Consider the following 13,973-nt stretch of genomic DNA (forward strand, 5'->3'; position numbering starts at 1 on the left):
TATTTTTAATGTAATATTATTACAAAGTCAATAAAAAATAAAATAAAATAAACCTAAATAAAAAAAATAAATAAATGAAAAAAAAAAAGAGTCATATCAGTGTATCAGATAGTGCACAAAATGCACTCTTTCAAATTGTAGGAATCAAACCTTGATTCCAGTCGCAGCTCTACTTCTAATTCACCGTGTAGCCCTGGCTAACTCCCTTTTCCTGCTGAGATTTTTGAGGAGTTTGGCAAGACCAGCTGAACTTATTCCTTCCCTGTTAATGTTTGTATTTCTGTAATTCTCCCTGGAGAGAGGGAAGAGACTTGTATTTAAGTGCCAGAAGGAGCTTCCCAATTCCCCTAATAACAAACGGAAATTTTTTTTAATTTAATATTAGCCTAGTCACCAGCCCTAAACTTGCTCTTTTTTTTTTTTCATCTGGGCGGTAGTCAGTTTCCCAGACTGGTCGGGTAACATCTCTAAAAGTAATAGGCTGGTGGTCCTAGTCAAGGTCCTGTCGGTGCTTAGTTGAAGTACTTAGTACTACAGTGAAGGCTGTAAGCAAATCATATCCCTCCAAGCCCTCAGCTATAAAACAGGACAGCAGAATAAATTTGATAAAAGTTATTTGGGCTCTAACATGTGCAGTTTTAAGTTCTGAGAGACTGTAAAGGTGACTAAGACCTTTTGTCCTCTAACTTCACAATCCTTTTTAATGAGGGCAGGCAAGTGTATCTGTACTAATAGCAAAAACGACTCAAACCAAATGCACTATTTTAGGGGAAACCTGGGGTAGGGGGAAGAAAGGTTATTTCGCACCGGGGTATACTGAAGAGACGACGACACTTAGGGAATTCTGCAGGCAAGGACAGGTCTCATTCATCTCTATGCCTTGAGAAGTCTGTCACAAAACAGGTATGCTGGGGCTTCTGACAGAGTAAACGGATAACAAATTACAAGAGATGTGTTTCTCGAATAGAAGTCACGCAGGGCGGTGGGGAATGGTGAGAGTAGAGGCCGGTAATAGTTGGCCACCGTCTCGTCCAAGTCAGAGACCAGATGGATAGCACAGCCGAGCCTGGCCCGCCGCGCTGGTCTGATGGAATGTGTAGGCTAAAAAAGCAAATGAATACATGAATGGATGAACGACGCACAGGCTGCAAATGGCAGATGAACAGGAAAAAACATAAGCCGCTTCGCTGATACCTGCGAAGCCGCTATAGTGAGCTCCAGGTTCGTAGTGCCTCCGCCCAGAGGACACATCGTACACGCGGCCGAGCAATGCCAAGTAGAGGCCCGGATCCCCAGGGCCGCCGCGGTAGCGGGCCAGCTCCTCGGGGACGAAAAGGCGGAATCTAGCGCGGGAACCCCACCACTCCATCAGCCATACTGCAATCACGGCCGCCACCGCTACCGTCAAGCCCAGCAAGAGTCCACACCCGCGGAACCTCAGCATTTAGACAGCCGCTCCCGCTCGGCACACTCTGAAGTTTCCTCTTCTCCATCCACAACTAAGATGGTGGAGACAACAAAACTATGACGTCACCGCCGCGACGCACTCTTCCTTGTCCGCCTGCCACTAAGGGTACAACGGAGGATTGAGTTAGTCGTCTGCGTCAAGAAATTCACTCTTTGACTCCTACTCTCTCTCCTATTCTTCCAGCAAAGCATGTCAAAGTGAAGGGATGCTGAAAAAGTGGAGCAGCGAAAGGACGTTTTGGCTTGCAGCCTATTCACCCCCAACAAAGATGGCGGCAAAGGAGGCTGCGGGATGACGTAACGTTATGACAGACGCGCCCTCTTGGATATCAGGGTTCCGCCTTTTGCTCCCGCTCTCTTCGCCTAGCTACCGGTGGGCATGCTCGTCTGCTTGACGGCGCCTTTGCGACAGCAGTCCACGCTTGACGGCAAGGAGGCCGGAAGTCGCCGCCGCCGCCGTCCCCTCCCCGTCCCTGCCTGCCGGGTGCCGTCGGAGGTTGACAGGTCGTGGCGGGGAGGCGGCGGCGGCTGCGGCGGCCAAGCCGGGCGCCCAAGACGGACTCCCCATGGGGAACGCTCCGAGTCACAGCAGTGAAGACGAAGCGGCAGCCGCCGGGGGCGAGGGCTGGGGCCCGCACCAGGACTGGGCCGCGGAGTCGGTTACGAACCCGGGTCCGGGCCCCGCCGGCCCCGCGCTGCCGCCTGCTGCGGCGCTGCTGGAGCCGGCCCGGTTGCGCGAGGCGGCGGCTGCCCTCCGGCCTTCGCCGCCCTGCGAATCGCTGGTATCGAGGCACCACGGCGCGTTGTTACGCTGGCTGGAAGAGCGACTGGGCCGCGGTGAAGAGTCTGTCACCCTGGAGCAGTTCCGGGAGCTGCTGGAAGCTCGCGGCGTTGGCTGCTCCGGCGAGCAGTTCGAAGAGGTCAGGGCCGGCGGGCGACTGAGGGGGCGGGGAAGGGTGGCGGTGCCCGAGGGCGTGAAGGGGTGGACGGGGGCTTGAAAGAGGCCAGGCAAGAACCCATAGGGTCCGCACCTTCCGAGAATGGGAACGTGAGGGTGCGGGGACTCATATGGGGTGCTTCTAGCCTGCTCACTTCGTGCACTTGCCAGATTGTCTCTAACCTTAGAGGTTTGGAAAACCCGCACTAGGCCATCCTTGTTTTGAAGATCTAAGCAAGCCCAGATGTATGTTGTTGTACAGACATTTGTGCAGTTGGCTGACGCTGAAATCAGTTGCTTTCTGGACCCCATACTGGGCTTCAGAACAGTTGTAAAGAAAAGAGGTGAAGGATTAAGGGAGTGGCATTGAAAAGCATTCTGCGTTATTGACCTCTGAAAGTTCTTGTAAAGCATCTTCCCGATCTAATGAATGTGGAAAGAGAATAATGTGTAAGGGGAAAACTCATATTCTAAAAGACATTTGCAGCACGCAGAAACGAGTTTTTCCAAGACACACATTTGTTTTTATATTTTTGAAGGACCTTATATATGTTAGACTCATTTTAAACCCCCATAGGACCTAAAACTGATAAGCAAATACCATGTTTTTTGTGAATACTTATAATTGCACTGATTTTGGTATAATTATCAGCATCATCTCTATTAAGTCATTAACAGAGCAAATTGATTTGGCAGCAAAATGTCATCCTTGGAAGGGATCTTAGAATTATCTGTACTGAACACTTCATTTTAGTTAAGAAGAAACTGATCCAGGGTTATCCAGTGAGTATGGCCTAGATCTCTTTATTTTTTTATTTTTAAAATTAATATCTCACAACCTCCTTCTTGGGGTCCTATTTAACTCCATTAGATTATGACAAAAAAATTACTTGTGAAAATGACCAAGCCAAGGAGAATCTCTTCAGTGTAAAGAAAGGGTGAGTATGGAAAGCAGTAAACTGACAGGCTTTTGTCATGCCATTAGAAAGTACTGTACACTTTTAAAACTAGAGCCTTTTAAGATATTTTAGTAATATTTTCCTGTACATGGTCAGAATTCACATAATGTTTTTGTGTTTCTCATGTTTGTTTTCCTTTAAAAAATATGAGCATCCTGATATTTGAAAATATTGGCCATTTTTGTTAAGTGTCTTCATTTTTTTTTTAAATTCCAGGAGTACACATACTACTTTCTACTCTTAATGTCCAGGTATATTATGAGAATATAAAGTAGTGGCAGAAAGAGCCTTGCAGATCTGCTCAAGGAGTTTGCACATTTCAGAAACATCCAAAGAGAAAAACAGTGGTTAAGTTGTGAGAGTATCTTACAGAACTAAACTGCAGGTCGAGTCTGTAGGAATCATGAAATGTAAGGCCAAGAAATTCTGAAGGTGTGGTTCAGAAATCATTCAAGGGCTATGGCATTTATGTGTTCACTGAGCAAATATGTGTTAGACATACACTGAGCACCAAGCACTTGGATGACAATGAGCAAAGCAAATACTTGCAAAGCAAATACTTGTAGGGGAAATGGATGTGGCTCAACCAGTTGGGCTTCCATCTACCGTATATGAGGTCCAGGGTTTGATGCCCAGGGCCTCCTGGTAAGGGCAAGCTGGCCCACACTGCAGGCTGGCCCACACAGGAATATTGCCCCGTGCAGGAATGCCACCCCAGTGCAGGAGTGTCGGCTGGCGTAGGAGTGTTGGCCGATGTGGAGAGCTGGCGCAGCAAGATGACACAACAAAGTTATAGAGGAGAGAAAATAAGAGACATAGCAAAACGGGGAACTGAGGTGGCGCAAGAGAATGATTACGTCTCTCCCACCCTGGAAGGTTCCAGGATCAGTTCCTGGAGCCGCCTAATGAGAATACAAGCAGACCCAGAAGAACACACAGTGAATGGACACAAAGAGCCGACAACGGGGGGAATAAATAATAATTAAAAAATAGTATATGGTAGTTTGGTGGAAGAGACAGGCATTAACCCAGTAATTGTAGTGAGTGTAATCCAGGAGGGAAAGTGTGAGGAATAAATAACAAGAGGGAGCAGGTGTAGCTCAGTGGGTTGAGTACCTGCTTTGCATGTACAAAGTCCAGGGTACCTCCTAAAAAAAGAGTATTTAACCTCATCTAGAGAGTTGAGGAAGACTTTCTTGAGAAAGTAAGGTAAAGTCAGTTCAGATTTGGAGGATGAAAGTTAGCAGACAAGGAGCAGAGGGGTGTGACAGCCTTTCAGGCAAAGGGAATTGCACCAAGTTCCAAAGTCCAGAGAATGGAGAATCTGGAGGAAATCTGATATCTTGTATTAAAGTTAAACAAAACTGCCTCAAGGGACAGACAACCCAGGGTTTCCTTGGTTTAACTAAAAACGTTTCTTATGTAAAAGTCCAAGTAGGGAGTCCCAAATTTGACATGGCACTTTCATCATCATCAGGAACCTGGGCTCCATCCACCTTGTTGTGCTGCCTTCCTTTGCTGGCACCTTCTACTGATGTCATCCAAATCAGCTATCACTTTCTACATTCCAGCTAACAGGAAAGGGAAAAGGAAAGGAAAGGGCCACACCTCCTCTCTTAAGGGCTTGGTTTACATTCCATGTCTGGACTTACTGCGTGGCCACATTTAGTTGCAAGGGAGTCTGGGAATGATCCTTATTCCATGGCCATATAGTCAGGTAAAAATCAGGATTTAATTACTGAGGAAGAGGAGAACAGATATTGGGTTACATTTAGCAGTCTTTGACTCATATAGCTAGATCATAGAATGCAAGAAAAGAGAAGTGAAGCCAGAGAGGTAGGTAGGGACCAAATCATACAGATCCTTTGCAGTCACTATTAAGGAGTTTAGAAACTGGAGTTTTAAATAAAGTGCCATGATGATCCTCGCTGTCTTGTGGAGAACCAGTTGGAGAGGGGCCAGAGTGGACCCAGGTGGACCATTTTAGAGGCTCTTGTGATAGTGCAGGTAAGAGATTGTTACTTGGACCAGGATGGAGGCAGTGACAAGGTCATGAAGTGGACAATACTGAGAGCTGGTTAGGAGATTGAATCAGCTGTCTTGGAGACTTAATGGGCGTAGGTGGAGGATTATAAGGAGAAAGAAATCAAGGCTGACTTCCACATTGCTGACTTGAGTGATTGGAATGATGATGATGCCATTTATAGAGAAAGAGAGTGTTTTGGGAAAGGCAGATCTGGAGAGGGAAGATGAGTTTGGTTTTGGCCATGTTGAGTTACGGTGTCTGTGAAACACCTAAGTAGAGATATTTTGTAGACAGTTGGGTGTTTGTGTCTGGAGCTTAGGAAAGAAGACAATGTTGATTAATTGGGGTGTTTAATAAATAAATTTGTACATTGGAGTTTCATTGAAAAATAGCCACATAGTTTCCAGTTATTCTGATGCGTAGTCTTTTTTCAGGGACAGAGAATGAAAAGATTGCGCTCAGTAAAAACTTAAATCTCTCATTAGTGGTAGTTATTACAGTTAAATCCAGAGGCCATTCAGCCACTGGAACTAAAGAAATATATGGAAAATAAAGGTTGTGAATGGTTAGACCTTCCTATTAAAAAACATCAAATCATGGTAATCACGTATGTGGCAAAACTAAACATTAAGTCATAAGCACAGCAGTAAAAACTGGTGATTTATAAAATGTTTTGAGATATTTTATTTTTATAAAAATCCCTGAAACAATCTAGAGCTCTGTACCAGAGTATTAAATATCCATAAATAGAATTCACAAAAGATGTTCGTGAAAGTTTTTCACATGAATATACTTTTCTCACCTTATTCTTTATATCATGTTCAAATACATGGTGTCCGTTAACTTAGGCCAACGTTGTAGAGCAGGTAGTATGATAATGACCAGCAAACTCGAGGTAATGGGACTCCAGAAGGGTTCAATGATTTACCTAAGTAAGATTAGAAAATAAGTTTTGGCCCTGAAACTCAAATGTGCATCTACTGACCCCACATCCTGTGCCCTTTTTCCATTTCTGGAACTGTTTTTTTGTGATTTGTATTTATTTTCAAGAATATGTAATTAACTTTTAAATTTTTATCCTTCATGCAGAGGGAGGCCTTGTATGGGTAATCCACTTAAGGAAAAAAACATGTATTTTTCTTGAAGTCCATTTACCTATATTAGATTTGGAGAGGGTGAGGGGGGTTGAGGCTTCAGTTGGTTTTAAATTTGGTGACTCCCTGATCAGTTGAAGAGGGCATTTCTTATTCAAGGTGAAGGCTTAGCCAAGGTGATAATCTCACTGTGTTTGCCTTGTCTGTAAGTTGGGGTAATTATATTAGTAATAGCCAAAGAAAATAAGCATTAGCTGTGCATTTGATTCTGTGCTATAAAAATATGTCTGTCCTTAGACCTGAGTAAATATATGCTTCTTTGTATTAATTCTACATCTACAGTATTGTGATATTTTTATACCAGTTAGGGGTTTTTATGAAATAGAGTCTTTATAGTAGCAACTAAAATGATGAGTTAATTCCCTTAATTATTTTTATGATTGCTAGCTAAGTAGAGCAGGTTTTCATAGTTATACGTTATTTGCTGTCATAATTCTAAGAGTTTCCAAGTGTTATCTATTCATTCTTTGGTCTGTTAATCTGTGTGGCCATCCATGTCCACAAAGCTGTCTTTCCTTTGCATTCCTGTGACCTTAGTTGCTTGAGGTGGTGGTGAAGTAGTTCTGAGAGTTGTACGATGGACCAGAGTCTGCAAGGTTATCATTTTATTGAGCAGTTACACCTTCTTTCCTAAAAGGCGTGGTCCAGGGAGGAAAGACTGGTTTACTTAGGGAGCAATATTTAACTGACCCCTCCATGTAGAGGAATAGGATTATAAGAGATTAAAGATTAGATATCAGTGCTCTTGATACAGTATGCTTCTAGAAAATCATGTAGACTCTAGGGCAGAAAAAAGTGCTGAACACAGGATGATAGCTGATGGTGTCAAGGTGAGAATTTAATATGAGTAGGTCTTCATTAATTAATTTGCTAACTTTGTGAAATTCATTGCTTCGTAGGCTTGAGAGAAGTTCATGTTTTTTCTTCTCTATTTGTTATTTTAGCACAGTCCTGGCTTAGAGCCAGGTATTTATTTTCCTCAATGGTATATCAATTTGATTTAACAGAGTGAATGCAATACAGATCTTACTTGGTAACCTCATATTTATATTCATTCTGTGTAATCTTTTAATGATAATATTTTTTTTCTTGATGTTAAAGGAAACAGTTAAATATAGTTTAAGGGAGAATTTTAAAAGGTTCTTATTTATTTATTTATTTATTTATGCTGTCTGTTCTCTGTGTCCATTTGCTGTGCATTTTTTCTGTGTCTGCTTGTCTCCCTTTTTTGCGTCATCTTGCTGTGTCAGCTTTCCGCTGCGCGCAGGCCAGCTTGCCTTCACAAGGATGCCCTGGGATGCGGACCCAGGGCCTCCCATATGGTAGACAGGAGCCCAACTGGTTGAGCCACAGCCACTTCCCTTAAAAAGGTTCTTAGTCACTGTTGGATTTAGAGGAAGTTTGGGAAAGAGCCCTAATGGTTGTCTTCGTAATCTCATGTCAAAAGTATTAATCAACTAATTTAAAATGGCTTTGAACCAAGAACCATACAAATATTAATAGAATTATGCCAATGTGATTCTCTACCCTTTTAAGACAGAGTATATGTGTTCCAAAAATATGTTCCAGTCTACAAGTATTGCTTCCTTTCAGTGTGGAGCATGTTGGGGCTCCCTACTGCCTCTGGGATCAAATACATCTTCATGTTCCTCTGAAGGAACTGAAGCCCATAGACCAGCCCATCTCCTTTTCTGACCTCATCTACCTTTGCTATCCTGCTCAAGTCCTGTGCTCTAACCACTGGGGCACTTCTCTCAGCTCTTCAGGATTCCCCACCTTGGTACTGTCACATGGTCAGATCCCAGCCTTCCTTGTGGTCTGACTCAGATGGCTTCTCTATAAGGGCATTTCCAAACCTACTGCTGAGGCTCCTCTTACCTGTTCTGCCTTGTTTTGCCGCTAAGCTGTGAGGTCCCCCAGCCACCTGCCTGCACTACTGTTTTACACAGGACCCTCAGTAAATGATTGCTGTTGATGGTGATGACTCAGTGTAGAAGATTCCTCTTTTTTTGATCTTGGGTGATTTGGGGGAGATTGCATGCTTTGTTGTGGGGGAGATGATGGTATGGCTTCTTTGGAGAAATTTATGGTCCAAAAGAGTTATGGCAGAAAGGTCACAGCTGTTTTGCCTTTCCCTGATTTCCAGAATACCTTATCATAATACTGTCTTGCTCCTTCAGAGTCAAATCTGAGTAACATTTAGGTCCTTAATACCTTTTCACCCTTTCTGCCAAGTACTCTTTAGCCAGATTGTTCCATTTACTGTTCCCCATATATGTGGAAACATTGTTCTTTGCTTCTTTTCTGCTCCCATTAGCCCTTTCCTCCATCCTAAACCCTCTTCACTTTCATAGACCAGAGAGAAGCACCTAACAGTAGCATGGAGTTTGGGAAAGGCTTTACCAAAGAATTTACGTGGCACAGGAGGAAAGAGATACTCTAGTTGAAAGGCACAGCATGTGCAAATGTACTGAGGTGAGAGAGAGCTTGGCAAATTTCAAGAATGGTACTACTTTGGCTCCTAGCAGAGTTGGCTAGGACTGTGGTTAATTCATTGCATACAACCCCCACCTCCAGTAAATGATCCCTTTTGCAATATCCTGGACAGATGTGTAGTTAGCTTGTTAGTAGTATCAGTGCTTTATGAATCTCTCCATTCCACAGCTCTTCTTTAGATTGAGCTTGGAATGTGGGCTCTGAAAGCAACCTTTTTGCAGGCTAATCATAGTTCCACCACTCTAAAGCTGTGTGATCTTGGGCAACTTACTTGAGTACTCTGTGTCTCATTTGCCTCACCTGTATAAAGAGGATAATAGTAGTATCTATCTTATATAGTAGTTGTTATTAAGAGTAAATGAGTTAGTTCATGTAAGGCACCAAAACAGTGCCTGGCACACACTAAATGCTCAAAAATATGTTGCTGTTGGTGGTATTTTCCCTGTTGTTCCTAGTTCTGCTCTAGGATTGCTTACTCTGTCTTCTAATGACAGTCCTTTAAATACTTTATTTCTACATAGAATGTGGGACCCGTCTTATAGATGAGTAAACTGAGGCCTTAAATGGATAGTTGACCTGCCCAGCCAGCACTTCTGATGGAGTATGATTCTCCCAAGTTGAACTAGTGGGCAGACTTCATGTTTAAACCTGGTGCATTGCATTCTGCTGTTCTGAGCCCACAGTTCAGGTGATATTGGCGCACTCTCCTGTCTGCTCCATGGCCTTGATCCCATTAGTGGTTAAAGAGGTTAAACAGGAATGGGTGAGGTTCTGAGCTCTGCCCCTTAGGCCAAGACAAATGGATTGTGTAGGCAGCCTCCTTTTCTGTCCCTTGTCTGCCAGGTGGATCAATGTGACTTTCCAATTAATTGGTAATAATTCCCTGCAGTGTCCTGGCATGTCTAATTCATGAATTCTTTGGAATCTCACAGTGAGCTCTGAGGAAGGAAAGTTGGTCAGGATGAGGTCAAGAGTCTCATCCAGGGTTGCACAGAGAGTAAGTGGTAGTTCTGTCATTGTACTAGAATCCAGGTTTCTTCTTGTAGTCTGACTCTGCTGTACTTTTCATCTCTCACACGGTGCTGCATGAATAATTATTGAGTGGATGGCAGAACACATAGTGGAGGCATATGGGAAGAGCCCAGATCAGGAGAGAGAAAAGAGTACAAGAGATTCCGTTGCCATGTGCATGGAGATGGGTCCCATGGAAATAGGGACATTGCTCTGTTTCTACAGAGACAAAGGTGAATGTGCTTTACTTTGTACTATAAACTAGACTTGGAGTATTGAATTGAGTCTTAGGCTCCACATCCCAAAGCATTGAGTATCAAATGGTCCCTTTACTGAGTTGGAGATCTGTTTGGTAAGTCTTAACCTCATGTAAAAAAATAAAAAATAAAAAATGAAATGGAATAGAAAATGTCAGAATACACTGCACCTAATGAGAGAAAGTATTACATTGTTTCATGAAGTTTTTATATACTTGTATGTGTACTGAGTGATAGTGTAAAATGTATTTCTTATAGTGCATCAGTCAATAAAGCATGAAAAGCACTGCTCTGAGATTTATTGGCAAACTGGAGGGATCCCAAAGGAGACAGTCAGGATGGGAATGAGACTAAAACCATGCCAAGTAGAGAACTGGTTGAAGGAATGGAGAGTTTGGAGGAATTCAGAGGACCTGGCACTTTTTAATAATCTGGAGGGCTGTTTGGGGGCAGAGGGAGTACATGTGTTCCGAATGGCCCCACAAGGTGGTAACTTCAGGAAGTCAGGTTTATGTTCTTTATGGGGAAGAGAATTGTTGCTCTCAGAATTGGCTAGAGGATGTGAGTTTCCATCACTAATGTGTGAAAACAGATGGTGCCTAACCGCTTACAGTGACATTGGAGAGGTGGTGCAGGAAGCACACAGGCACACATTTTGAGACTTGTAGATCCCTTCCAATATGAGAGTTTATGTAGATCTGGGATGATCTGCCCCCTCCACCCATAGTATTCTCCGGTTGCTTCATGGCATCCTTAATAAGAGCTGAGCTCCTCAGTGTGGTCTGCCAGGTGCTCCAGTCTGACCTCTCTCCTCTTCATCTCCTGTCTTGCCTCCCTTCTAGCCATACCAAGTGTGTGCTTCTCCTCACAGCCTGCCGTGCACTCTGTATCTATGCTCAGCCACTGTCCCCTCTGTCCAGGGAGGCCTCCCTCTTCGTGTGCTTGCAAATTCTTAGTTATCCATTAAAGCTCAGTTTAAGGATCATTTTTTCTGGGCTGTTTCCCCTGAATGCCCTACCACTCCCATCCTCTGGAGTGCCTCCAGACTCAGAGCATAGTGGTTGGGAAGCGGACTTGGCCCAATGGATAGGACGTCCGCCTACCACATAAGAGGTTCGCGGTTCAAACCCTGGGCCTCCTAACCTGTGTGGAGCTGGCCCATGTGCAGTGCTGATGCGTGCAAGGAGTGTCCTCCCATGTAGGGGTGTCCCCCGCGTAGGGGAGCCCCATGCGCAAGGAGTGCACCCCGTAAAGAGAGCTTCCCAGCGTGAAAGAAAGTGCAGCCTGCCCAAGAATGGTGCCGCACACATGGAAAACTGACACAAGAAGATGACGCAACAAAAAGAGACACAGATTCCTGGTGCTGCTGGTAAAGATAGAAGCTGTCACAGGAGAACACACAGCGAATGGACACAGAGAACAGACAACTGGTTGGGGGGGGGGGGATAAAATAAATAAAAAATAAATCTTTAAAAAAAAAAGCATAGGTTTATTGTGGTTTCCCCCATCAGATGGATTGGGATTCAAACCCGAGGTCATCACTTACCAACACTAACCATGTGACCATGAACAAAATACTTTACTTTTCATCAGTAAAATGGGAATAACATTAATGCCTGTCTTTAGGGTAGTTATGGAAAATATGCGCTAAATTATATGAAGTGCTTAAAACTCTGCCTGGTATATAGTAAATGCTAAGTTAAACACTAGCTATTGTGGCGTTATGTTATTACTTCTGTAGTTATAACTACCACGGATTCCTGCTCTTAGTTTACAGATCTATCTATCTCCTAGTCTGAAAAGTTTTCAGAGGGCCACGACTATGCCGTACTCATCTTTGTATCTACAGAGCCAGGCACAAGGTCAGGTGTTTAATGGCTGCTTATCAGATATTGTTGAATAAGTGCATGAGTATATTGAATCCTCTGTTCTGTGAAATCCTGTGAAACAGGCTAGGTGGTATTAGATTTTTAAAACATGAATGTTTCTTTAAGGACAATTTCTGAGCATAAAAAGTACATATTTATTTGGTGAAACTGTTAACAAAGCTGTTCTGATTTTTTTTCCCTCAGTCAACATGTCTTTGGTTGAAAATTCTTTTTATCATATTCATTAACTATTGACAGATCAATAGTCTTTAAAAATAGCAAAAATGTTACTTTTTATAGCCTTGCTTATGTGGAATTTCTATTAGCAATAAGTAACAGGAGTTGTGTGGGAAGTTGTGAACCATACAGCACTTGATTTGCTGAAAGTTTTGGTGGCAGTAGAACTTGAGGGCTGTCTTGAAATTTAGAGCAAACCACACTTTTAACGTTAATATTGAGTTAACATGGGCAAAAGAAACTAAGGGCAAGTTTTATAGAGTGGGATAAGTGGTGAAACTAAGAAAGGTTTTAAGCACTTGGTCTCCAGTCTGCAAGGACCCCCAGGGGTTATCTGGTCAAAAAGAGGAAGATGGAGTGCGGGTGAAGAACATTAACTCTGAAGCCTTGGATTTCAAATACTGTCTGTGTGACTTTGGGCAAGTTACCTGACCTCTCTGTGAAACTATAAAATGAGGATATTAATAGTAAACACTATCACTATTACAAGGAATGTTAATAAATTATGTTATATATGTAAAATGCTTTGCATAGTTCCTGGAATTACAGTGAGTGCTCAAATATTAATTCAGAGCTTCGCAACCCATATGCCGTTCCCAACAAAATGGATTACAGATGTGCTAATCCCCTTAGACCTTGTTCAAATATTTTGTCTGAATGCCATGATGTGGAAAAGGTGGCAAGCACTTGTTAGCTACTATGTGCTACTGTTGTATGGCTGAGAGACCAAGGTTCTGCACCACCTCCCTGCACACCCGCTAGCTCTTCTTTCTATATTAAGCTGTGCTCAAAATTTCTTAATAATTAAAAATTCCCTTTTATTATTACAAAAGCAACATACGTAGATTGCAGAAGATTGAAAAATACAGATATCACGGTGTGCCCTGAGGGGAGGGGAAGAGAGGTATAGCATAGATGGAAGCAGGGCGACTGGGGGGCAATGGAAGTGCTCCACAAGGTCATGCAATGATGGATATAGGACATGTTAATTTGCAACTAAACTGTATAAAAGTCTGTAAACTAAAATGTAAACCAGGGAAGCAGACTTGGCCCAATGGATAGGGTGTCCGCCTACCACATGGGAGGTCCAAGGTTCAAACCCCGGGCCTCCCTGACACGTGTGGAGCTGGCCCATGCGCAGTGCTGATGTGCACAAGGAGTGCCATGCCACGCAGGGGTGTCCCCCCCGTAGTGGAACCCCACACGCAAGGAGTGTGCCCCATAAGGAGAGCCGCCCAGTGCAGAAGAAAGTGCAGCCTGCCCAGGAATGGCGCCGCACACACGGAGAGCTGACACAAGATGATGCAACAAAAAGAAACACAGATTCCTGGTGCCACTGATAAGGATAGAAGCGGTCCCAGAAGAACACACAGCGAATGAACACAGAGAGCAGACAACTGGGCGGGGGGAGGGGAAGGGGAGAGAAATTAATAATAAAAAAAAATCTTAAAAAAAAAAGTAAACCATAATGTAAAACATAAGGAAACTGAAAATCTAGAAATTTGTGCAGTCTAAAATATAAACAGTAATGTAAACCAAAATAGAAGCATGTTTGATAGCT

At 43.4% G+C, this 13,973-nt stretch overlaps 2 protein-coding genes across 4 annotated transcripts in view; one reads left to right on the plus strand and one right to left on the minus strand.

The window, feature by feature from the left end:
• CYB5D2 (cytochrome b5 domain containing 2) overlaps nt 1-1,920 on the minus strand; it is a 30,187-nt gene extending 28,267 nt beyond the window's left edge. For 2 of the 3 annotated variants that reach the window (XR_011646808.1, XM_004476986.4), the window contains exon 1: nt 1,195-1,920. Coding sequence is in view for 2 of the 3 variants with exons in the window: in XM_004476986.4 (XP_004477043.1) it covers nt 1,195-1,444 (250 nt within the window). In the remaining variant the exon portion in view is untranslated. The remainder of the gene's footprint in view (nt 1-1,194) is intronic. The other variant, XM_004476987.4, reaches the window with a different exon arrangement.
• Nucleotides 1,921-2,033: 113 nt separating this feature from the next.
• Nucleotides 2,034-13,973, plus strand: part of ZZEF1 (zinc finger ZZ-type and EF-hand domain containing 1) — a 156,737-nt gene continuing 144,797 nt past the window's right edge. The window contains exon 1 of the mRNA XM_004476985.4: nt 2,034-2,387. Coding sequence (XP_004477042.2) covers nt 2,034-2,387 — 354 coding nt within the window. The remainder of the gene's footprint in view (nt 2,388-13,973) is intronic.

This window comes from Dasypus novemcinctus, chromosome 21 (genome assembly GCF_030445035.2).
Source record: "Dasypus novemcinctus isolate mDasNov1 chromosome 21, mDasNov1.1.hap2, whole genome shotgun sequence".
Lineage (NCBI taxonomy): Eukaryota > Metazoa > Chordata > Mammalia > Cingulata > Dasypodidae > Dasypus > Dasypus novemcinctus.